Consider the following 24,416-nt stretch of genomic DNA (forward strand, 5'->3'; position numbering starts at 1 on the left):
CCTCAGGACACATCTCCACCCCCAGGTCCCTCTCATCCTCCTGGTCCGCCTTTAGCAGAGGAAGTGCTGCCTGGCCTTGAGGACCCCCATCTTGTCCTCTCCTACCTGGGCCTCCCTGTGGGGATGGACTCTCCACCGAGTAGGGGTCGCACAGGAAGCTCTCCAGGGAGCGGATGGTACACTGGCCCACCACAGGCCGGCGGCCAAACTGGCGGTTGTCGATGACCTTGACCGTGATGGGGGGACAATAGAGGTCCTCCCTGGGCAGCATCTGGGTGGAGGAGGAGGAAAGCTCTGGGCACTGGCCTGAATCCATCTCTGGAAAGCCTCCAGGGCAAGCCCAAGGAGCAGAAAATGACCATAAACACAAAGATACTAATAATCCCAACAGCCAGAAATCCAAAATGGCAGCGGCCAGGAGCAGCCAGTGGAGCAAAGCCACGCACCTTCTCTGCCGCCATTCGCATGCCGCATGTGGAGGCTGGCTTTCCCTCATGCTTTACCTTCCAAATACACCCTGTGCAGCCCGCAGTTAAAGCAAGTCTGCTTTCCCTGAACCCTAACAGGCTGGGGCGGGGAGAGGGGAGTTGGCCGGGGACCCAACATTTCTTGCAGACAGTCCCCCCCAAGTGGATACTCAGGAGTTGGCTTACAGACCCAGATTCTCCCCCCACCACCCCAAAAGCACTTTGAACACAACTTGAAATAATTTATATGCTCTCCTTCAGTGGCGGCTTTGGCTCAGCCAAGAGGAGGCTCCTGTTGACAGCCACTGGGCCTGGAATTTCCACAGCGCTTTCATCTTGCAAACCATTTTCTTTTCCTCAGACTTGACTTACTCCGGCCACTGGCCCCAGCATCCCGGGGAGCTGGAGAGGGCTGGGGGGCCCGAGGGCTGTCGGGGTGAGCTCCCCTGAGGGGGCCCAGGTGGGGGGAGGTCCGGGTCAGGAAAGGTTTGGAGAGATTACCGAAGGCCAGAGTCCTGACAGGTGCCCGAGGGGCACTCCAGGGGACTGAAACCTGCCCTGGAAGGGAAAACAGCCACAGAATGGCGCTTTGGGACTTCTGCTGCTCTGGTAGGAGGGAGCAGTCTGGGCCCATCTGTGCCGCTCGCAGTCCTGAACCCTTCCGGGGAGGAGAGTGTGAGCGTTTCCTCCCCATTTTCATAGAAAAGTGAGGCGGGAGAGATGCCGTGACCCACCCTGGATCCTGCAGAGAGCTGGAGCACAACCCCCAGCCTGCTTGGGGCCAGGAGGAAATTCTAGCCACCAGGACTCTGGAGAGGGACAGCAGGGAGGGGGCTCACCACTTCCATGAAGAGGGTGCAGATGTCGAAGTTGGGGTTCTTCCGGAGGTTCCTAATGACACAGGACTGCACCGTCTGACCCCCGCACTCCACCACAAGGCTGGGAGAGGAGACGCTGGCCAGCTGGTAACTCTTCATGTTCCGCAGGCCCCATGCCAAGATCTGGGGACACATAACGAGCACAGTAGCTGGAAAGGCCCCCGGCGCCAGGGAACGCTGGGGAAGGGGAAGGGTCAGGCTGCGTCCCAGCCCAGCACCATGGGCAGGCTCACCTCGATGGCGGTGCGCTGCAGAGCCGGCTTGATGTTCTGGGGAACCATGTAGACGTTGGCCTCCCTCTGGGGTGGTGGGTAGGGCAGGTCTGTGTCCTCTGACTGCAGGGGACAAAGGTGGGAGGAAGGCCAAAGCAAAGAGACAAGAAAGAAGAGGGACGGAAGGGACAGAAAGAGACGGCATCCACGGAGAGACACAGAACCAAAGGCAAAGACACCAAGGAAGGCAAACAGGCAAGCAGAAAGGAGAGCGCTAAGTCAGTGTCTGCTGGGCACCATCTCCTCTGGTCACAATCGCAGCATGTCACCCAGGGTTTAGGTCACCCTGTTTCAACTGAATCCCAAGTCACCGTCCTCCCATAATGCAGGCTCTGGCGCACCAGTGAGCTACTCAGGGATTCCGCCTCCCCGACACGCACATGCCAAGCACACACATGCATGTGCATGCGCACACTGCCCACGCCACCCTGGCACGCCCACTTCAGGCCCTTTCGGTCCCAGAGAGGACCATGTGCCCCCTCCCCCAGCCCATTCTCCTGCCGCCTGGCTCAGATCCTCCTGGGTCACATCTGTCCTGGTGTTCCAGCTCCACTCCCATACCTACCCCCAGACACCTCCCAGCCCCAGACCCCCACTTCTCACGCCTGTCCCCCGAAAGGAGAGAACACTTGCACTTGAGCCAGAAAGAAGAGAGCAAGTGACCAACAGGAGAAGGGGATACAAATGCCCTTCAGCCCCAGGGCACTGCCGGGGAGGTTTCCTCACCTCCACACCACAGATGGGGGTGAGTGAGGCGGGTGTCAACGCTGGCCTGCTAGGGGTTTGAAAAAGCCTGGGGCAAGAGTCCCCAGTGATCAGGAAAACCAAGGGGGAAGCAGGGTGGGGCAAGGGAGGCAGGCACCACCTGAGATAGCTAAGCACCAATGACAGTGGCCAGGGACATAGGCTCTGGGTGTGAATCCTAGCTCCACCACTCAGAAAGTTAAATAAGTTATTTCATCTCTATAGCTCAATTTTTTAATCTATAAAATGGTTAGTAAAAGTCATCAACCCCTAACGGTCAATGTGAGGGTTGAAGAAGTTAATATCCGTATAACATTTAGAATAGCGTGTGGTTCATGTAAACTCTCAATAGGACTACTAGCCCATGTGGTGCCTTTGTGACAATTAGAGAAAGATGTCCTTTTCTTAAGACTCCTTCCTTCCATGTTAGAAAATCATATTTTTTGAGCTTAATAGAACAAGAGACTTTACTGCCACCTATTGGAAAATTGTTATAATAAATAGCAGTATATGGTTTCTATGCTAGAAATTATACCCCCTTAGGCCCTTGTGCAGTGCCCAACCTGCACGTCCTCACATGGAGGCCCTGACACTCAGAACACATTTACTATCACTAAAAGGACTGTGCTGCACACCTTACAGAGTTTGCCTCATGTAACCTCATTTAATAAACAATGGAATCATTGGATTCATTCCTCAAGTGACTTGCTTTGGGTTCCTTCTGAAAGGGTGGTACATCCACCTACAGATGCTTTGCCATAGACAGTGGGAGCAGTCAGAGCAGAGAAAGATGCCAGCTTCCTCCCACTTCCACAAGTCACTTCACAACCAACCCAAGCTGCACTCCTGCCCAATGACAGACAATGACACCACACTTCCCTGACCTGCAGTGGTAAGAAGTTAAGTTCCAGAATCAGACAGACCTTGCCTCTGGTTCCAGCTCTGCCGCTTCCTAGTTGTGTGACCTTGGGCAGATTACTCAACCTCAGTGACTCAGTATCCTCACATGAAGGTCTGAGATAACTATACCCTTATGAAGTTGCTCTGAGAATTAAATAGGAGAACAAATGTAAAGAGTATCTGGGCCGGGCGCGATGGCTCACGCCTATAATCCTAGCATTCTGGGAGGCCGAGGCAGGAGGATTGCTCGAGTTCAGGAGTTCGAGACCAGCTTGAGCAAGAGCAAGACCCCATCTCTGCTAAAAGTAGAAAAAATTGGCTGGGCATGGTGGTGTGTGCCTTTGGTCCCAGCTACTGGGGAGGAGGCTGAGGAAGGTGGATCACTTGAGCCCAGGAGTCTGAGGTTGCTGTGAACTAGACTGACACCAGGGCACTCTAGCCTGGGCAACAGAGTGAAACTTTGTCTCAAAAAAAAAAAAAAAGAAAGAAAGAAAGAAAAAAGAAAAAAAAAGAGTATCTGGCACACAGAAGGTGCCCAATAAATGGCTGTGGCTGTAATTATTGTAACTGTTGTCGGTACCATTGTTTTTACCATTGGTGTTGGTGTTGACCTTCCCAGGGTGACCTGGGGACAGCTGAGCCATCAGAAGCAGCTCTGAGGCAAGGGCAATATATGTAACCTAAACTTTTGCACCCCCACAATATGCTGAAATAATAATAAAAATAATTAAAAAATATATTGAGCACAGTGGTCATAAAAAAAATGGCAGTAGAATCTAATTATAATTATCTGTGTTAATCTGGTACTGTTAGGTGTGAAAGGAATGAAAAGATTAGGACTTGGAAGAAAAAAAAAAAGAAGGAGTTCTGAGAACAACACTGGCTTTATAACTATCCCTCAGTCTCCAGGGCACAAAGTGAAGGAACCTGTCATTTTCCTCCAGACCCGCAATGCGGATGATCTGAGGCAGGAGGCACGTGCACTCTGGACTGGCCGAGAAGGCAGGGTGATGTACAGGCTGCCGTGGTGCACACCTGCAGGGGGTGCCATGCATATCACAGGCCACGTGAAAGGTGCCCTGGGGGATGCAGGCAGAGCCTGCACAGCTACTGCGGCAATCTGGCTGCTATGGGGACCCCTAGTTTGATGTCCACCCTGGGCACTCCAAGGTCACCAGCTGCAGGTGACTGTCCAGCAGGGTGGTCTCTTTAAAGAAAGGGTTGTTCTGTGGCCCACTCATGGTCTGGTCGTGGCCTCGCATGGCTGCCAAACACAATGCGGGCCCAGGACCAAAAGGCCGAGACAAAAAGGGATAAAGAAAAATGAGATCGGGAGGGAACAGCCCCAAGCTCCCCTGAGCAGGGAGGCAGAAAGGTCAACCTTCCCCACATGGCTGTTCTCTTAAAATCACCACGGGAAACTCACAGACACATTCCTCCCAGAATGTATTCTCTCTGGGCCCCCAGACTCTGGGCAGCATCCACTTTATCCCTCCCTTCCACATTCCATCTTCCCCTCGGGGCTCCCCGGAGCTCCGCGGTAGTGACGTTCCTCTCTGTACACTGAGGACCAGGCTCCTCACTCCCGGAGCCCGGAGCCCCGCTCACTGAGGACGGGGGGAAGGAGCTGGAGAAGGTTAAGCGCTGGTACCGTGTGGAGGAGGCCCTGGAGGAAGAAGGCAGGAGCACACAGCTGTGGAGCGCCAGGCGCAGCGGAGGCAGGAGGAAGAGACAAGCAGAGACAGTGGTTAGACGTGTGTCCCAGGGCAGCTTCGTCAGCACGAGGCCACTGTACTCACACCCCATCTCTGTCCACCTCACTGTCCCCAGAGGTCCAGGGACACGCCTGCGCCTGCCATTTGCCACTGCCTCCTGGGGTGGCCTGCCTCTGCGGCTTGCCCTCCGCCCAGCCTGCCAGCCGCCACGGCAGCCCTCTCCCACCGTGCACACCACAGCCCGGCTCGGTGCCGGTGGAGCTGTGACCGCACGTGCTCTCCTAAGTGCTTCTCCATGATTGTCACACTACCTCCTGATCTTACCTGTCCCATTTAAGGACACCCACCTCTCTCAAATCCTCCCATGCCCTCCTCTCTGGGGCCTCTCCTGCAGCCCCCCCTTTCTCTCTTCCTGTCTCTACCCTCGTGTCCACACTGACTGCTGTCCAGTGCACCAGGCTTCTGCCCCTAGCAGCCCCTCTCTGGAAACTTCTCTCTCCAAAGTCCATAATCACCTGCTTTGTGGCTCACCCTGAAGGACACTCGTGAGCTCTTCTCACTCAGCAGCATCTGGCCAGCTGACCTGGCCTCCTTCCCCAAACTGTCTCTCTGGATCCACACCACTGGCCCCTAACCTCTACATGCTGAGTCTCTCTGTACCCCCTTTCCTCTGCCCAGCCCTGCGCGCCAGGCCTCCCTGGCCCTCTCCTAGGCCTCCTGCTCCCCAACACCTCTGCTCAGCCTCCACCCCCACTCCCAACTCCTTCCTGCTCAGCTCGCCCATGTGTCCCCCTGGCCACACACTGAACTTGTCCAAAACTGGATTCTTTATCTTTCCCTTCCAATGCCACCTCAGAAACTGGCCCAACCATTCACCTGACAACCAAGCCAAAGCCCCATGCCACCCTCGGCCCCTCCTGCCCCCGTTGCTGTGTCTGATTGATGACCAAGCATTGGGGACTCTGTCTCCCCAACAGTCTCAAGCCCCGTCACCTGTCCCTTTTCCCTAGTTCAAGCCACCAGCCTCTCTCGCCTGGATTCACCAGCATCCCCCTCAGTGTTCTCCTTGCATCTAGTTTTGCACACCCCCTCCCAGCAACCAGTGCAGCTGTACTCTGCAGCCGGCGTGAGCTTTCTAACAATGTCACTCTCTGCGTCAAGCCCCTCACCATCTCCCTATTCACCCAGGATGAAGTGCAAACCCTTTGACGGGGCCTCATCTTCTAGCTCCTGCTGGCTTCTCTGGGCAAGGCTCTCACCAGAGAAATTTCCCCTCCAGGACCCCAAACAGTGACACGCCACCTCCCTAGACACGCTCATCATCTGCTCTACTGAGCACTAGCGGGTTGCAGGAGGCAACTTGCTCTCTTTAAGCTTTGGAACTTGAAGCTTACTGGTCCCGCTGTCTGGAATATGCTTCCGTCCCACTCCCTCTGGTACCTCCTACTCAGACCACTCATGTCCATCTCAATCTTCCCTGGTGCCCCAGCTTGCACTGAAGTACCCCCATGGTTACCATAGCAACTTGCACTTACCCCCATTGAAAGACACATTAATCACCCTGTGCCATCTCTACTTGACTGTGTCCCTGGTTGAACCAGTGATTCTGTACACAGGGACCATAGCTGAATCCCCATCCAATAAATAAATGATTACGAATGTATAACTGAGGGAAGGGAGGGAGGGATGGAAGACAGATGGACAGGTGGGTGGATGGGAGGCTAAAGAAATGACTCCAGTGTACACTCTCCTCCTCCCCAACACCCTTGCCTGCTCCACCCTGGCCCTTGGGTCCTCATCAAGCCCCTACCCCATGCCTGCTCACTGCTCCTTCTGTTCCATTGGGTTTCCTTTGCTGCCTTTCTGAATCTAACACATCTTTCAGGCCCTCGTTCAATCTCTCCATCCTTCAGAAAATCTCCCAAACACTCTGGAAACTTCATATAACCTTAATCTCTGACTTTTCTTGGCCCTAACTATCTATGTGACCCTGCCCCTTATTCTCTGACTTTTCTTAACCCTAACTGTCACGTGACCCTGCGCCTAACCTTATTCTCTGACTTTTCTTCGCCCTGTCTAGTGGCGCCTGCCCGCTACACGCTGAGTCTCCTGGAAGCATCCCCCTTCCTCTGCCCAGCCCTGAAACACCAGGCCTCCCTCCTCTCCTTTCTGTCTTCACGTCTCCACCCTCCCTTGTGTCCACACCAACTGCTGCCCAGTGCACCACGTTTCGGCCCCTGGCACCCACTCCCTGGAAACTTCTCTCTCCAAAGTCCATAATCACTTGTGGCTCAACCTGAAAGACATTCAGGGGTGGGAGGCACGCAGGAGAGGAGCAGTCTGCACCACCGCCGCCCGCTCCCCACGGTCCTAACAGTCTCTAGTCATCTCACACGCAGGAGTCCTAGGCCTCAGCCAGCAGCTCCTAGGCCTGGTCCGCAGCTTTTCTCTGACCCAGCCCACCTGAGGGGTATGACACCTCCCTCCAGGACAGCGACTCTCAACGAGGGTGCCATGACCCTTAGCAGAACCAGGAAGCCTGGCAGCACTGCCAGGGGGGAGTTGGGGGGCAGGGGGAGGGATGCAGATTTAAAGTGCCACCAGGACATCCTGATTCACTGTCCTGTGGGTGACAGGGGACTCTGATAAGTCTAATTAGAGGAAGCCACATTTGAACAGCCCCTTCCCTCCTCCCTGAATACAGGGCAGACCTGGGGCGGCCGCACTGATGGGTCCTACAGGTGTGCAGGGTGTTTATGAGGCCAGCTCAGACCAAGAGGACCCCAAGGACAAGTGAGCCTCTCTCCCCCATTAGAGCAGAAGCCACTCTCAAGCCTGCCCCAGTCCATGTGTCCTGCTGGCCAGTCCAGCACCGGGAGCCAAGGCCCTGAGCCATGGAGAGGCCCCACCACCACCCCTAGCGACCTCTAGTCCCAGGGGCCACCAGACTAGACAGGCGTCCATTCCCAGGGAAGGGGGACTGTTGGCAAGAAGCCTCCCCAGCCACCTAGGTGAACCCCATCACCAGCAGCCCACAGACCCCCCAACTCACTCTGCAGGGGACAGTCAGGAGACCCTCTGGACATTCACATCCTGGTTCCTCGGGGAGCTGCAGGCAGGGGGCAGCCAGGCAGGCTGGGAGGGCTCCATTGTCTGCCTGCCCCACCCAGCTCATTAGGAACAACATGTTGCTCTAATTACACTTCCCAGGGAAAACAGTGTTTTAAATTAAGGCCTTGGGGAGGGATAGGGGGATGGGGGACCACTGGGTTTATTTTCCTGATTGCAAAACGCCAAATTTTTTCTTCTAGTGGATTTGGGGGTGCCGGAGAGTAGCTCGGGTACATCTAGGAGTAAAAGTCACATACCCCATCGCCTGGATTCGGAAGGGCAGATGGAGTGACATCTGGTTGGCCCCCTGAGCCAGCAGTAAAAACAGGCAGGAAGCATGCAATCCCTTCTACCAGGGCATCCCTGCCCATGCGGGAGGGGGGCAGCAGAGCCAGGGCAGCACTCCGAGCCACGCCCCCGGAATGATCCGGACCGCAGACCCCGTGGGTCTCCCTCTACACCCGTTCCACGTCCTGGGGCCCCTGCGTGTTCAGGAACCACCATCACCTCTGCTGCCGCATGTGCACGCATGCGTGTGTGCCTCCTCGCAAGTGTGCACGCTCGCACACACTCACACGTGCGTGCACACACTCTCCAGTTCTCAGGAAATCTAAAATTGCAGTTTCTTTGAACTCATTCCCCTTGGCAGCTCGGACTGCCTTTGTTCTCCAGACAAAAAGGAAAAGAAACGAGACAGAGGGCTCAGAAGAGGCGGGGAGAAGGAGGGAGCTGGGGCCAAGGAGCAAACAGAGGAAGGGAGAGTGGGAAAAGGCTCGAAAGAGAGGGACAGACAAAGGCAAAAAGACAGGCTGGAGAGCCGGAAGGAAGCCCTCGCCTCCATCCGCTCTCTCCAAGAGGGCGCAGGTCTCCCACCCACCACCAAAGCCTCAAACACACAGTGCAACAGTCGCTTCCCCATCAAGAGCCCCAGAGAGGGACAACCCAGATAGGGAAAGCTTGCAGCTCATGAACTGGCCCCAGGTGGTGACACACCCCCAGCCCAAGGCACTGCTGCCCGGGTCCCCTCCCCAACCCCTTCTGCCCATCCCTGCTTCACAACCTACCTCAGTGTCACCTCTTCCAGAAAGCCATCCCCACTGTCCTGCTCTGGGAGCCCTCATTCACGGACACCGTGTGGAAGCCACACAGGCACTTGCTAATCTCCGCACCTGGCTGCACTAGCAGAGAGGTACTTTCTACAGGAGAGGCCATCGTTAAGGCGTCCTTCAGAGCCACCTGCCCCATCCATTCCTGCTGGCCCCTCTCTGGTCCAGGCACCTATTACCACAGCTGTCTCAGGAGCCCCCTGGCCAGTCCCTAGCTCCCAGTCAGACCCCTGCAGCCAGACAGCTCCCCACACCCACCCTTCCCTCTGCTCCCAGATGCTCCAGGGCTCCCGTGGCCAGTGGCTCAGGAGCCAAGCTCCCTGCCTGGCTTTCCACGGCCTGCAGGAAAGCCTGAGCGCTCTTCATGGGGATCAGGCGGGGAGCCTGGGAGGAGCTGGAGGAGTGGAGGACACAAGGCAGGAGCTTGGCCACAGCAGGGAAAGCAGGAAAACCCTGCTGGAGCACAGGCTTCCCGCAGGACTAACCTGCCTCCACCCAGCCCTGGGGAGTCTTAAAACCACATTAGGACCCAGGGTCTTGGTATGAAGCTTAGCCTTCAAGCGAGGGGGAAATAGGCTAAGTGAGAGGCCCCAGAGCTGGGATGTGGCCCCCTGGGGATAAAGGAGGTGTTGTAAGGCCTTCTTCTGGAGTTTGTCTCCGGACCAGCTGATGCTCCATTCATCCCACTGGACCTGAGACCCTTTGAACCTGACGGCTCAGCTGGCCCTGTGCCCAGCACACCCCAGGCCTTGCTCTCCCCGGCCCTGCTGACCCACACCCGGCCTCAGCCTGTGGCCTGGCTGGCCCGGCAGCAGGACACTTGGCCCTCTTCAGGGTCTGGCCCCAAAGCTGCAGTTCTGATTTGCTTTCTGACAATGAGACTGCAGCCAGATCCCTGCTCTCGGAATCTGAGCCTTCACTGTTGTATATTACAAATCCAGTTATTAAGGATTTTAACTTTTTTTAAATAACTCATCCCTGGGCTGGGTCTTCTTCAGAGCAGGCTGTGGGTTTTGGCCAGAGAGCGCTCTCAATCAAGAGAGAGGGCTCCGTGCTGCTTCCCTGGACAGGACTCTGCCTCCCCGTCCAAATCGGCAGTCTTTCGCAACTGCAGCCAGGAGCAGGAGGCTGCCTGTCAGGCGCGATTACAGCCAGCTCACTTGGCGGACCCCACCTCGGTCTGGGAGCAAAAGACAGTGAGGTAAGGGGCGTGGGGCCTGTGGATCCCACATCCTGACCCTGCACGTCAAGTCCAAATTGCGCTGAAAATGTCAAATGGTGTCCGCTCTCAGCCTGGGGATTCCCTGGTGGCAGGAAGTGGTTGCCCTTTTCCCAACTCCCCATCTGACCAGGGCTCTGCTTCCTGTCTCTCCACCCAGGCCTCTGCCCCGGCTCACTCTGGAGATCCACTCAGAGATGCACAGGAGGCCGTGGAGACTGGACTTCTCAGCCTCCCATGGCAAAGGACATGGCCTTGCTTTGTCTAGATGCAAACTGCAAACTTCTTCCAGTCCCTAGAAAGCCCCAACCAGCCAGCCAGGACCCAACCTGGTCCTTGGTCCCTTGGACCAAAGCCATCTTTCCCACCTTCTTCCCAAGTGCTGCACCATCTGGCTAATGCTGCCTCGACCTCTCGACCAAAAAGGCTTGCTTGACTACTCTGGCCTCTTCTGAACATTTTATTCTTGAAAACATGCCACCTGGCACTCAACCAGATAAGACTTTGCATTGCTTGTGTCCATGCAGTGTGGGTGACACTGGCCTCCCAGCAGGACAGCAAGTCTTCTGAGGCCAGAATCACGCCCTCCGCCAGACACACCCCAGGCAGCCCTGGATCCACAGAGAGTGTGGGGAGTAAACTCCAGACAGGATTCCACGTGGCAGGTGCCCGGTGGGCACAGGGAACGTGGAAGGCTCCAGGACATGTGCTCAGAGACGGGCGGGTCTTCACCTTCTCTGTCTCTGCCCACCCACCCCAGCCGCAGGCCACAGCTTCACGGGTCCAGCTCACCTCATCCAGGATCCCTGATGTATCCTGCACCTGGACCACAGCCATGGAACGTTCCACATCCAGGAGATGGTGAAGAGAGGGGGGAAAGTTCTCCATTAGTTACAAGGAACACTAGGCTGGGCCAGAGATCAGCATACTGGACGTCCCCACTAAGAGGAGCCAACAGAAAGCACCTCCCATCAAGGGTCAGGATGCTGAGCCTCCCAGCTATGCCCTCTGTGTGGTCCCTAAGAATAGGGTTTGAGGGATGCTGATGCAGAGGATTGGTGGGAAAGGCCAAAGCATGGACCAAATTCCAGGCACCTCTAGAAGTGACAGGAGAACGGAGAATGACAGAAGATGGTGAGAAGGGCCTGAGGCCCTGTAGCAGCTGCTCCTGCTGGGCATGTGGCCTTGGGAAGCCAAGGAGAAGCCCCCTAGATCCCCAGGGGCTGCCAGAACTGAGAGAAGGAGCTTGGACAGGACAGGGAGGCAGAACAGGAGGAGTGGGAGTGAGGGATGGGGGTGGCAAGGGAGGCCTTGCTTGGTAAGGACTGTCTGAGCATGGTATGGGCTGCCTCGTGAAGGGCAAACGAGAAGTCCAAACAGAGCCCAAATGACCACTTCTCCAAGCTGCAGCTCAGCCCGGTCTGGAAAAGCATAATGAACCCAATTAGCCTGGGTCCTAGTCAAGGAGACCCCCAGGAGAAGGAAGGAGGGCAAGAGTAAGGGAATGAAGCCCCCATCACTGGAACAGGAAAGAAAATGGGGTCCCAACAAGAATAATTCATTGAGACATAGGGCCTAAATCAGAGCTTCTGAAACTCCATTCTGCAGGAGAAGCCCCTGGAGGGCTAATCAATGCAGAGGCTGCAGGCTGCACCTTCACAGTTTGCTTCGGGAGGTTTGAAGTAGGACCCAGGAATTGGCCACACTTTCAAAATCGTGGGCTGAGTTAATGGGTGTCAGCCCTGGCTGCGCATCAAGATCCCCCGGGCAGTGGTGGAAGACACCAAGGCCTGGGCCACCCTGGAGATGGTGTTTAGCTCAGTCTGGGTGAGGCCTGAGCACTGGTGACTTTTAAAGCTGCCCACAGGGTTCTTATGTGCAGCCCTGCTGACAGCTACTGGGCTGGCACCCACGAGGTCCCTTCCCTCTGAGAGTCTGTGGTCTCAGCCTTCTCAGAAAGGGCAGGAAAGGCCTGAGCTGGGCAGGGAGACTGAGTAAGATGAGGACCCAGCCCCTGCCACACGCTGGCGGCCCCGCCCAGGCCCTCCTCTGCTGGAAGGAGCTTTCCTGGGGGGCTCAGGGAAGGATGGTGGTGGTACTCGTCTGACTGCCCTTCCTGCCCCGGAGGGGGCTGCAAACACAGGGAGGCTGGCAATCGGTTTGAAGAAGAAAAGGTGAGAGCAAGACATACCTCAAAACCAGGAATATGGTAGATGGCCGGCTAAGTTGAAGAAAAAGAAAGCTTTGGTCACATGCTTGTCACCCAAGGCCCCCGTCACCCTCATGACACCCACGGAGTATACTACTGACCGGACAGTCCAGGGGTTGACAGACTGCACTCTATGGCAGGGTGGGGGAGGGGTGCGGCCCTACTCCCATTCAGTTCACCTGCTGGAGTTCGCATCACACTAAGAGGAAGTGTGAGATGGTGCCAAGCCAAACCTCCCATCTCACAGCTGGGAAGTGGCTGCCCAGGGCCACACAGCCAGGTCATGGCGGGGCCAGCACTGGAAAGGGGGTCCTGCCCTTACCTGTCCCTGGAGCTCCCCATCACTGCAGTTAGGGCCCCCTTAACCAGACCGCAGAGGTCCTCCTCCCAGAAACCACATCAGGATATGGCCCAGGGAAGAATAAATCCAATGACCAGAGGACTCAGACAATCCAGAGTCCAACTTTCTACCCCAATGTTAGATCAAGTCCTGACTTGGGGTTTGGAAAAGATGGGCAAACAGGCCCAAGCTGTTTGGGACCAGACGAAGCTGTCCCAGGCCCCACTGAGTGCCAGCCCCTGGTGGGAAGAGGGGCGCGTCGCAGGCGCCCCCGACCCTCAAGGCCTTCCCTACCTGTGCCCACTCCCCCTCCCCCCACCCCTGCCATGCACTTCCTGCCTGGGCTTCCAGAGCTGGATGTGGACCAGCCTCACCTTCTCTCTCTGGATGAGCTCAAAGGAGGCCAGCAGCTCGCCTGAAGGCTGGCTGCCCCTCGTCAGCGGGAACCAGGCCAGCCGGGGCATCCGTTCCAGACTCGGTTGACATATGCAGCGGCCAATAAACTCATCTGCACCCTGGACCAGGTGTGGAGAGAGAAGAGTCAGTGTCCCCCTCGCCCAGGGCTCTGAGTGGCCTCAGAGAGATCACCAGGGCTATGTATGGCCTCCTGAACCAGAAAGGGCCTCGGAAGTCAGGGCAGCCCCTGGCGCAGAAGAGAGAAGCCTGTGCTCCTTAGAGGGATGCCAGGTTTGTATTCCCATCAGAGTAGGGAAGTCCCTCTGCATGGCTAACTAGTGTCCATCCTGCTGTAATGTAATCCAGTGCTGAGCCCGTTAGAGACCAGAGAGAGAATCTCCCAGCATTTCTATAATGCTCTCAGCAGTACAGATGTCTCACATTTCCAAGGACTTTTGTATCCCCTGTTCATTTCACCCTTAAATTCCCCGACTTTCCAAATGGAGAAACTATGATCACGCTCATCATATTAAATGAGCCTTGCCAAAATTATGTTTACATCTTATAATTCCTCTGCTCAGGCATCTGCCTTGGCTCCCTGCTGCCCAGAGGACAGAGTCCAAACTCTTCTCTGGCTCTGAAGGCCCTCGCCCTGGACGGGGTGGGCAGGCCCCCGCAGAGCTCTCACACTGCCAGGGGCCTGTCCCGTCAGTCTCCCGGCCACCCTGCCCCAGCACTTGCTCCTTCTGCTTAGTGCCCCTGACCAGCACCCTCCCAGCCACCTGCCACCACCCCCAGCTTCCCTCCTCCTTCTGCCCCCAGAGGTGTCAGGGCCCGTGCTCTTCTCCAAACATCCCAAATAGACTCTTCCTGCAGCTGCTCATCCCCCTACAGCACCAGCCTTTCCCCCACGCACCCCCAGCTTGGGCTCCCCAGCCCCGGCCCACCTTGCCTGCTGCCAGCTGCCCCCACCGCCTAGTGGGACACCCTGCACAGCAGCGTCTTCCCCACCCCCTGCTCACCACACCCTCCCAGGGCATGTGGCATCTAGTCATGGCGACTAGAAGCATCTTCCAAACCCTGTCCCCTCCCCTTTCATCCCACTGTAGCCCCCAACCCAGCAGGGTCTCTTTGCCATGGGCCCAGCTGCCTGTCTCTCAGTGGCATCCAACCTCCTGTTCTGAACATGTTGCTCGACGCTGTCACTCCCCTGCCCCTGGCCTCATACTCCTTCCTCCTCCTTCCCAGCCTGCCCCCCAAGCCTCCCTCTCTCCCCCCTGCTGAGCTGGAATGCCCCCCCTCCCCACACCCCAACCCCACATCTCCTCTGGTGCCTGGGGCTTCTCATCGCCTTCCCTGCCATTCCAGGCCACAGGGATCTCTCCCTCCTGGGAACCTTCTAGAGCTGTGCTGTCCAGTGCAGGAGCACTAGCCACCTGCAGCTATTTGAATTTTAATTTTACTTCGTTAAACTAAATAAAGTTTAACCTTCCATTTCTCAGTTGTACTAGTCACACTTCAAGTGCTTAATAGCCACATGCGGCTAGTGACTCCCATTGTGCACAGCACAGCTCTAGGGCATTTCCAGTGCTGCAGGAGGTTCTGTTGGACAGCTCTGCTAAGAGGCCCTGCCTGTGGCACAGAGCTGTGTGGCACTCGGTGACACACTGTCTCACGGAGCAGATTCTCCACTCTGTGGGTGGGTCTCAGCTCCCACCTAGACAGGGGACCCCAAGCGACAGGCCACGCAGCCCCATAAAGCCAGGGCTTGCTAGACGTTTGTGGATTCATCACAGCTCCCTGATGGGAAGAAGGGACTGGCCGGCGATCACATAAGCAAGTCAGAGGCAGAGAAAAGCCAGGCTCCTGACCCACAGCCAAGCGCCCTTTCCAGATATGTCCCCTCTCTCCGCTGTGTTTGATCAGCAATGTCCGCCATGGGGCACACAGCACATGTGCTAGCAATCCATTTTTAATTACTCTAAAGTAGTTTTAATTACCCTATTATAGCCTGTGGGGTCAGGGAAGAGGCCGTCAGTCTCAGCCTTGGGAAGCACCCCTCTGGTTGGGGAGCCCAGGGTCCACGGAGACCCCACCTTTGGGGTTGGCAGTGAGGGGACGTGGCGGGAGGTGGACAGACTCACGTAGGTGTCGTGGTCGTACACTTCCACCACGATGCTGGGCGGCTGCTCAGCCACGGTGGCTGGCTCACCAAAGATCTCGATCTCGTAGAAGATGAGTGTCTGGTCCCAGGTAGGGTTCAGGGTGTTCTTCGCCACCACCGTCTTCTGGCTCTGGTGCAGGAAGGAGACGATCGCGTAGGGGTCTGTGTGGGCCGGGGCAGGGAAGGGAGACAGGACACAGCAGGGACTGTGAGGGCCACCTGCTTGGGGTGGCGCAGGGCCAAAGAGCTAAAGCAGCAACATTCAAAATCGATTTTCCCCTGGGGACTCTGCAGCCCAGGTGGTGGGCCAGTGTGGGGAAACTGAGGCCGGGTCTCAGCAAATGGGCACAAGATCCAGAGAACTTCCCCTTCTGCTCTGCTTCCTGGGCTCTTCGCTGGGGCAAGGTCCAGTAGGAGGAAGTGTTTGTATGGCCTATGCATTCATTCATTCATTCATCCAACAAGCATTTATTGAGTGCTTTCTGTATGCCAGTCTAGGGGCTAGGTGCCAGGGGCCGAGAATACAATTTGAACCAAATGTAAAATATTCACACCAATTTGGGGCACCCAAGCCTCGAAGAATAAAGTGCAGTGAAGCATATCAGGGAGGGATCTGGCTCCCTGGAGGAAAATGTGGGTCCCTGTGAGCTCTGGGATGCCACCAGACCGAGGAGACTGAGTCTGCATTTCTGCAGGCTCGCTCCAGCTGTCACATGGGAAGCAGACTGGAGGGGCAGAAGGCATAGAGGGAGGAAGACCAGTTCTGAGGCTACTGCAACGGTCCAGGCGGAGATGGTGGGGGCCCAGATGGGTGTGGGGCACTAGAGAGAGCTGTTTAGCAGCAGGTGGTGTGAGAGGAACCTGAAGGTCCCCACAACTCCCTGCTCCCCCCAAAACTCCTTTCCAGCCTGCCAGCCCTGGCCACACCAGCCTGGGACCCAACCACAGCCATTCTTTCTGCCTAGACCCACAGGCCAGTTGTGTCACTGGAGCAGATTCTAGGGCAGTGGTTCCCAAATGTGAGCGTGCAGCAGTCACCCGGAAGGCTCACACAGACTGCTCAGCTCCACCCCCAGGGATTCTGATTCAGCGAGGCTGTGTGGGGCCTAAAAGTTCCCAGGTGATACTGATGCTGCCTTCCGGGGCCACATTTTGGAAAGCAATGCAGGAAAAGGTCTTATGGGACTGAGTGCCTGTAATTTGGGAAAACAGCAGAGGGCCTGGCGCAGGGGGCTTCTCCAGCTCCCCCTAACAGGATGTCAGCCTGAGGGCTGAGTCCAGTGCCTAACACATGTCCCAAACCCTTGGCACCCTGCTCCATCCTGCCCCGTGCCCTCTGAGCCCCAAGGTCCAGCCCCAACACTGCCACTAACTCCCCATGTGACCTCAAGGGGGCCTCAGTGGCCCCAGAGGCAACCGCCTTTGCCTCTCTGGCCTCAGAAGGCAGCAGGGATGTCCAAACACAAGCCTGCAACTGGGCTGGGGAGACAGCACTTCCCCACAAAAGGCAGAGGAGCAGGACAGGCTCCCTGGCCACAAGGAGACCAAGTGGCACACCACGGCCACTGCACAGGAGGTGGCAGAGAGACGGGCTGTCAGGGAGTGACCGTAGAAGAGGTGGGAAGGTTGAGGCGGGCAGTGGCAGGACCCCCGTTAAGGGATGGAGAGAGCAGGGTCCAAGGTTGTGGCTGTTACCCAAAGACTAGTTTTAAGGGTGAGGGGCATCTAAGTTAAGGGGCCTGGCCATCCACTGGCTGAACAACGCTGGGTCTGCCTAATAGGAAGTGGCCACCAGCCTGGGACCAGCCCATCAGCCATCAGGCACAAAGCACAGTGGGGTCAACCACAGAGGGCTTCCTGTAGGAAATTGGTCTTGAACCTGATTCTGGGGGCAGAAAAGGGCAATGGGAGACCTCCGGCAGGGAAGGGGCAGGGGAGCCCTGCCCACCACATCTCACCACCCCCACCTGTGGAAGCCTCCCTGGCAGGGGGCTCCCCTTCCTTGCACCGGTCTTGGCAGGGCCGGCCCCGAGCCTTTCCCTCCTGCCCCTGGCAAGGCCCAGCGGCGTCTGTGCGTTTAATGAAACCGTCTGGCTGTGATACCATCAGCTCCAAGCTCGGCAGAGAACCTCTCCCGGTTCCAGTAAGGGAAGGAGGGTGCGTTCCGATAAATAAAACCATATTAGAAAGCCAGCGAAAAAGCCCCTTTTGTTCCCGCCCCCCGTGCTTCCCAACGCTTTATTTTTATAAGCGCGCAGGCCCCAGACCGACCGCGTTTACACAAAGATCACAATTGCACATTGTAGCGGCGGTGCACGCTGTATTGGTGTTGGCAGCACCCCCCACGCTGGCCCCCGAGCAGGCCGACTCCTTCCAGCAGCCCCGGCAGCCCAGGCAATGAGCTCAGCGCTGGGGGGAGTGCGGGGAGGGGGCGGCTTTCAAACAAAAATCACCCAGACCTACACACGTGCCCCACCCGCCCAGGGGAGGAAAAAACACACAACAAAGGCATTGTAAAAAGCAGGCCTGGAGGCCTGGGGCCTCAGACACTGGGCTACTGTGTGCTGGGGCCTGGCCTCTCCCCGCACAGGGCCCAGTCCCTCCAAAAGAAAGGAAACAGGGAGAATGGGGGTGTTGCTAGAGCAAGGTGGTCAGATGAAAAACAGCCAGACAGACTCACAGACAAATCCCTCTTCCAGGAAAGCCAACAGGAGAGAGGCAGATTCCCAAAGACAGGCAGAGGAGAAGCTGAGGGGCTGGGTTTCTATGTCCATCCCAGCCCCGGGCTCTCCCCAGGGCCACACCCACCAAGCCACAAGGGGCACCTCTGGGCAGAGGTGAGTGTGTTTGGATTGGAGCTCTCTGAGCACCACAAGCTGCCCTGGGGAGGCTCCAGTCATGGACACACAAGGATTCTACCCCATCACCACAAGTGAGCAAGGGCTCAGTCACCAAGCCCCAGGCAGGTGATTCCTGGCTGGATCCCGGGCTGTCTGGGCTGAAGCCTGCTTCCCAGACCTTCCTGGAGCTCTGGGAGGACCTTCTGCATCCACAGAACACTAAGCTTACCTCGTGGGCCTTCCCACCAACCAGTTCAGACCACCAGGGTGGGGGACAGGGCAGGCAGTGGCACCCCATTTGTCAGAAGAGGGAGCTTTGCCCCAGGAAGACTGAGTCTCTCGGCTGTGATCACATGTGACCAGGATTAGACCCCCCGACCACCTATCCAGTGTTCCTTCCACCATGCCACGCCTGTAGGAAGGGGTTTTTAAGAGATGGTGGAGTAGATCACTGGTAATCAAGGCAATGCAAATTAAAACTATACCACAGCAATATTTTTCCTATAAAATTAAGAAAAATTGTTCAAAATCATAAAACCCAGTGTTGGCAAATAGTTGATGAAATAGGTACTCTCCTTTATTGCTGGAAGCAATTCAGTAACCCTTCAGAAAAGCAATTGGGCAGTGTGCCCTGAAAAACATAAAGCTGTTTATATTCTTTTTCCCATATTCCTGGGAATCATCCAAATTCATCAAAAAGCTAGATGTACAAAGATGTTCACTCGAGCACTATTTGTAATACATCATTCATTCCTTACCCAGTTATCAACTGGCTACTCCAGTGGTAGGTTAGCCGGTGCTAGGAACATGAAGATGAAGGAGACACAATCCCAGGCCTTAATCATGACTACTGGCTGGAGATGGTAACTAACAACAGTTATAATACAAGGTGATGTGCAACTAAATAGTGGAGTGCCCAGCTGCTGGGGTGAGGGGTGCTCTAGGTAGCCTGTGGAATCAAGCCAGCCTTCCCAAAGGAGGTCGCCTATCCTGTGTCTCCAGAAGGAGGCAGCAGCTGACGCAGACCAAGGAAAAGAGGCATTCCAGGCACCCAGCATGACACGGGCAAAGACACCAACCAGCACGGGCACGCGGGAAACAGAAAGCAGCCAGTCTGGCTGAGCGGCAGGCATATCCAGGGCAGCGGGGATAGGGCAGGGAGGAGGGGAGAAGAGGAAGATCACAGACAGTCCTGGATTTGTGCAGAGCAATTTGGACTGAATCCTGCAGATCAGTGTTTCCCAAAACGCGTTCTTTGAGTGGTGAGTTCTCTGGGGAGCTAATGAGTGCTTAAACAGATTAAACAGGCTCCTTCCCTGCAGCCGCCCAGAGCCTCTCATATGCCACTGTGCATTGTAAATCTCTAAGCGTGCAGTGTTTCCCAGTCTCTCTTACTCAGGAACCCTTTTTAAGTGGAGCATTTCACAAGCCTCCAATGCACTTTGGAAAACACCTCCTTAAGCTTGTCTGGTGGATGGCCCCAGCCAGAGCCAACTTTAACAAAAAGCTGTGCTTAAAAAGCGGGGGAGGGGATGGGGCATGACCAGAGTCCAGACGCAGGAAGCCCAAAGCAAGAATTCCCCAGTGCCACCCAGGACCGAGTCTGGATCTGAGGGGAAACTAAGGCGCTGGTCACCAAGAGCAATGGTGGCCCCAGCTGTGGGCAGCTGTGGGTCATCAGATCTCACTGTGGCCTGGCCTGGCAGGAGTATCCCTCAGGACCACCCAACTGGCACAGAGTCTTGACCGCTCAGGAGCCATGAGATCAGCAAAGATGGAGCAGGACCTTCTGCTTTCTTGACAGATAAAATTAATACATAATGTGGCATCTGGTCTAGCAGCCATCTCTCATTGGCTAGGTTAGCCAAGTCAGGCCCCAGGCCTCTGACCTGGATGACTCTCAAAGAGGAGTTGCTGGGCTCCTAAGCTAAGGGCTATTCCCTAGAATGTACAGAGCTACCCTTGAGTCCTCTGGCCAGGGTGGCAGCTTTGCAAGCAGAACTTATGGCCCCTCCAGCTACAACAGCAGTTCTCAGCTGGAGAATGAGCAGGAGGAAGAGGAGGAGGCCAGAATTCCCTGGGGAACAATTTGTCAAAGTAGACATCTCCCAATGCCCTTCGAGAAATATCAACCTACGATAAAGAGCAACCCAGCTCAGACTGCCGTTCAGGAACGCGACGCTACCCGTTCCACGCCAAAGGGGTAGGCAGGATGGAGCTAGGTAAAGCACTGATGAAATGTGGTTTCTAAGTCCTCTCAGGGCATAGCTTTTCAGTTTAAAGCAAATCTAGTATGTACAACAGATGCTCACAAAGCACTGGCTACCCCATCCCAATTATCAGAGACATCATTTGAATTAAGCATCATTTTACATCTTTTATTCCTAATAGCTGCACAGGGCACACACATTCATAAACACACCAGCACACGCCACAGACACCCTTCTGTTGGTCCAGAGAACTGATGCTGGCCGTGCACTCAAACCCCACCCAAGGTGCAGCCCTCAGGCTGCCCGGATAGCAACCTCTCCACGACAGCCCCCTTCTCGCAATTTCAGTATTGTTCAACCAGTGTTTCCCGGGCAACTCCTGTGTCTCTCCTCAAATCCTCAGCCAGAGAGGAGAAGCAGACACGGCCGGCACCCAGGCAGCAGAACACAGCCCAGAGCCGTGGGAGCCACTCCCGGGGCTCGGGAGCCCAGGAAAGGCCGGGAGTGCTGGGAGCACTTCCCGCCGAGGGCCCTCTCTGCCCCAGACGCCCAGCAGGCAGCTGGAAGGTGCTACCAGCGACAGACGCTGTGCTAGACCCTCCCCTGGCCCCAGACATTCCGGATTCACACATGAGTTTCCTCAGAGAAATGCCAGCCAGTGGCCACGCAGCCTCCGGCTGCCAGCCACCCCAGGGTCAGTTCCAGGGGAGAAATTGCTTTGGTTTAGGGCTTGGGAGTGAAAATAAACACTCTGGGTTTTATAGGTTCACCCGTGTTGGCTGCTGTTTTCCTTTCCAGCAGCTGCTCAATCGGGCCTTTCATTCAGAAGCCAGTGGCCTCTGAGGAAGCCCTGGGCAGTGCCCTCAAAGCTCAAGGGATGTTTATTTGGGGGAGGGGGTGGGGCCGGGATGGAAAGTGTGACGTCTCCACAGACCAGTGCCGGCTCACCCTGCCACTGCAGTCCCCAGGGGTGAGCACTGGCTCCCGACGCTGGTCCCTTGGAGGAGTTCCCTGCCCTGCTGCAGGGTCCTCGGCCAGCCAGGCCCACAGAGGATAGGGGCCTCTGCCTGGGCCCCACTTTGCCACCCAGCCCGCACAATCCTGCTGCCTGCACCCCTCCCTGGAAGGGAGAGGAAATGAGGTTGTAGATTAGTCCATCTCTCTTTTCTCAGGGTAAGTTCTAATTGTCAGAATCCTGGCCAAGTTTCCTAGGAAGCTGCCACTGCAGACGCCTCTCTGGCCCCGGCCTGCCAATTCTGGATGCTGGTTTTGCCCACAATGCGTGGAGGGTGCTCTCAGGACCCTGGCCCCAAAGCAAAGAAGAGAAACCACCGCATCTGCCCTGCTCCTGGCTGCACAGGGCCGGGGGCCAGGCACTGGCAGGAAACCACAGGTGCTGGGGAGCAGGACACAGAGTGGACCCCGTGGTGGCGAGGAGAGTGGGCAGGCAAGGAGGACAGGCAGATGGCTGTCAGTTGCAGAGTCATTCTGTGACCAGGAGGTCACTTTCATAGGGCTCAATCCTACTCAACCAAATAGCAGGCATTCGGAGGGCAAGAGGCTTGGGTTCAATTCCCAGCTCTGTCACTTGTCAGCTATTTAACTCAAGCAATTTAGTTAACCCACCTGAGTCTCAGTTTCTTTACCTGTAAAATAAGGAAGCTGAACACCTACTTCGTAGGACGGGTGTAAGGGCTACACGCAGTAATGTCAGCACAGTGCCTGGGCACAGAGGGAGCACTCAGTAGGTGTTTGCTCTTTAGACGCCAAGGGCTGCAGGGTCAGAGGGAAGACAAGACCCCGCCCCGGGGGGGCTCTTGGTCAGAGTGGGAAGGTTGTGGCTGACCCGGAGCCCTCTCAGGCAAGGGGCTGGCCAAGCGCCGAGGAAACAGCAACCAGCTCCGCTTGAGGAAGCCGGAGGGCCTCTGGGCAGGGTCTTGAAGAATGACTAGGAGTTCGCTGGGTTAAAATAGGGAGGCAATGCCGTATAGACAGAGAGAGCGCTGAGTGCAAAGGTCAGGCTTGTGCAAAGTGCACAAAAGTTGGTGGGGCTTGAGCCAGCAGGTAGAGGCGGATGAACAAAAGGTGAAACAGGCAGGGTCCACAGGGGTCAGATCACAAAGGACTGTGCACCGTGCTGAGGAGTAGGGGTCTATCTGGCAGTGTCTACATTTGAAATCAGCGGAGGGACGTGTCCAGGTGTGTCTGGGCGGTGTGGAAGGTGGCAGGGAGGCCAGATGACCAGAATGGCCTCAATAAGAAGGGACAAGGCCAGTGTGAGATGGCAGTGTGACACTGAAGAGGAGGGAACAGATCTGAGAGAGACTCAGGAGCCAGAATCCACAGGACTGGGTGGCTGAGGGTTCCAGCCTGGGTAATGGAAGCTGCTGGCCGCAGGACCAAGGCGGGAAGTGCACGGGCAGCCGGGATCTGGGAGCGGGCAGGGTCACATGGGGGCTTGCACAGGATGAATCAAGGGGAGCAGAAGTGAAGGAGTGGGGAGACCCTAGTGCTCAGAGAGGAGGACACAGATGGGACTTCTTGGGAGTGCCGGGCTTAGGGTGCACTGAAGCAGCAACTAGGAGCAGATGGAGGAGGCGGCCGCAGGAGACCCGGGAGAGAGCGGCAGCCTGGAAGCCAAGGCCAGAGGGGCTTTCAGGAAGGAGGGGACAGTCAGAGAAGCCCAATCCTGCAGAGGAGTTGAGCAGGCCATAGACAAGGGGCTGCTGCTGCACCTGACGACCAGGGAGTCACAGGACCCTGGTGACAGCACCCACCTCCATGCCCCCAGCAAACAGCACCCCACCCGCAAGGAAAAGCCTCAGGACCCGTCCCTGTTTCCTGAAGGCCCAGTATCTCTGTTCTCAGCTCTCAGTCCGTGCTCCCTGGCTGTCCTCCCCCTCTCCCACCTACCAGAAAAAGAGTCCTTGTCCATCGCAGGCAGGTCCCGGGCCTGGTACATGTAGCAGCGTAGGTGGTAGCGGTTCCCATCTTCACCAAGGAAGAAAGAGGGGTGCCAGGGTGAGGGGCTAATCTGTCCCTAGTGTGGGCAGCAGACAGAGGGCTGAACAATAGAAACCACACGGGCCACCAGGCGGGGCCAGGAGAACAGACCACAGCTCAAAGGCAGGCCCCTGACTGATGTGGCCTTGGCCCAGGCAGAGGAGGTGGGGGTGAGGGGAGCCAAACAGACGATGGGGACAGCCACCGCGCACAGGGCCTCGAAGGCCCCATCTCAGACTTGAGGGGTGCACACGCCACACACACAGACATACGCACTCGCGCGCGCACACACACATGCACACACGCACCCCAGAAGACACTGACCTGCTGAAAAGCACAGACTCAGCTCCCCAGAGCCCCACACGCACACACCACGTCACCCCGTGGGCCGCGCCGAGCCCCACTTACAGTCGAAGATGCAGGAAATCGTGGGTCTGTTCACGCCAAAGCTCAAGGTAGAGACGGACATGGAATCTTCACTCCTGTCGTCCACCACGCCACCCTGGAGACACAAAGCTGGTCATGGCAGACTCTGACCCCAGAGCCTGGGGGTGGCGGGGAGACTGGCCCCAAAAGTTACGTCCCCAGGGCCGGGAGCTCTCTAGGCCACGCTCCTCAGCTGCTGAAAGCGGGGCCGTCAGCACTCTAATGTCACTCTGGGGAGCTCATCCCTCCTAAAGCTTCCCCAGACTCCAATGTCAAAGCACCAAAGGACTGTGGGAAATTCTTCCCCCTCTCCAGTGAAGACCAGAGAAGCCAGGATGGAATTCTGAGTGTTCCGGCCAAAGAGGTTAGAGTTTAAGAGAAGAGAGGACTCTAAGGGGCTCTGGGGGAAAATCGAA

At 56.5% G+C, this 24,416-nt stretch overlaps 1 protein-coding gene across 14 annotated transcripts in view; it reads right to left on the reverse strand.

Moving 5' to 3' along the window:
* DYSF (dysferlin) overlaps nucleotides 1-24,416 on the reverse strand; it is a 206,107-nt gene that overhangs the window by 62,965 nt on the left and 118,726 nt on the right. For all 14 annotated transcript variants that reach the window (XM_069494675.1, XM_069494670.1, XM_069494673.1 and 11 more), the window contains 9 exons: nucleotides 23,983-24,076; nucleotides 23,485-23,562; nucleotides 15,502-15,683; nucleotides 13,336-13,476; nucleotides 12,604-12,633; nucleotides 11,205-11,234; nucleotides 1,579-1,680; nucleotides 1,307-1,468; nucleotides 106-271 (listed from right to left, as the gene is read on the reverse strand). In XM_069494675.1, the coding sequence (XP_069350776.1) occupies nucleotides 106-271; nucleotides 1,307-1,468; nucleotides 1,579-1,680; nucleotides 11,205-11,234; nucleotides 12,604-12,633; nucleotides 13,336-13,476; nucleotides 15,502-15,683; nucleotides 23,485-23,562; nucleotides 23,983-24,076 (985 nt within the window). The remainder of the gene's footprint in view (nucleotides 1-105; nucleotides 272-1,306; nucleotides 1,469-1,578; nucleotides 1,681-11,204; nucleotides 11,235-12,603; nucleotides 12,634-13,335; nucleotides 13,477-15,501; nucleotides 15,684-23,484; nucleotides 23,563-23,982; nucleotides 24,077-24,416) is intronic.

Source organism: Eulemur rufifrons, chromosome 19 (genome assembly GCF_041146395.1).
Source record: "Eulemur rufifrons isolate Redbay chromosome 19, OSU_ERuf_1, whole genome shotgun sequence".
Classification (NCBI taxonomy): domain Eukaryota; kingdom Metazoa; phylum Chordata; class Mammalia; order Primates; family Lemuridae; genus Eulemur; species Eulemur rufifrons.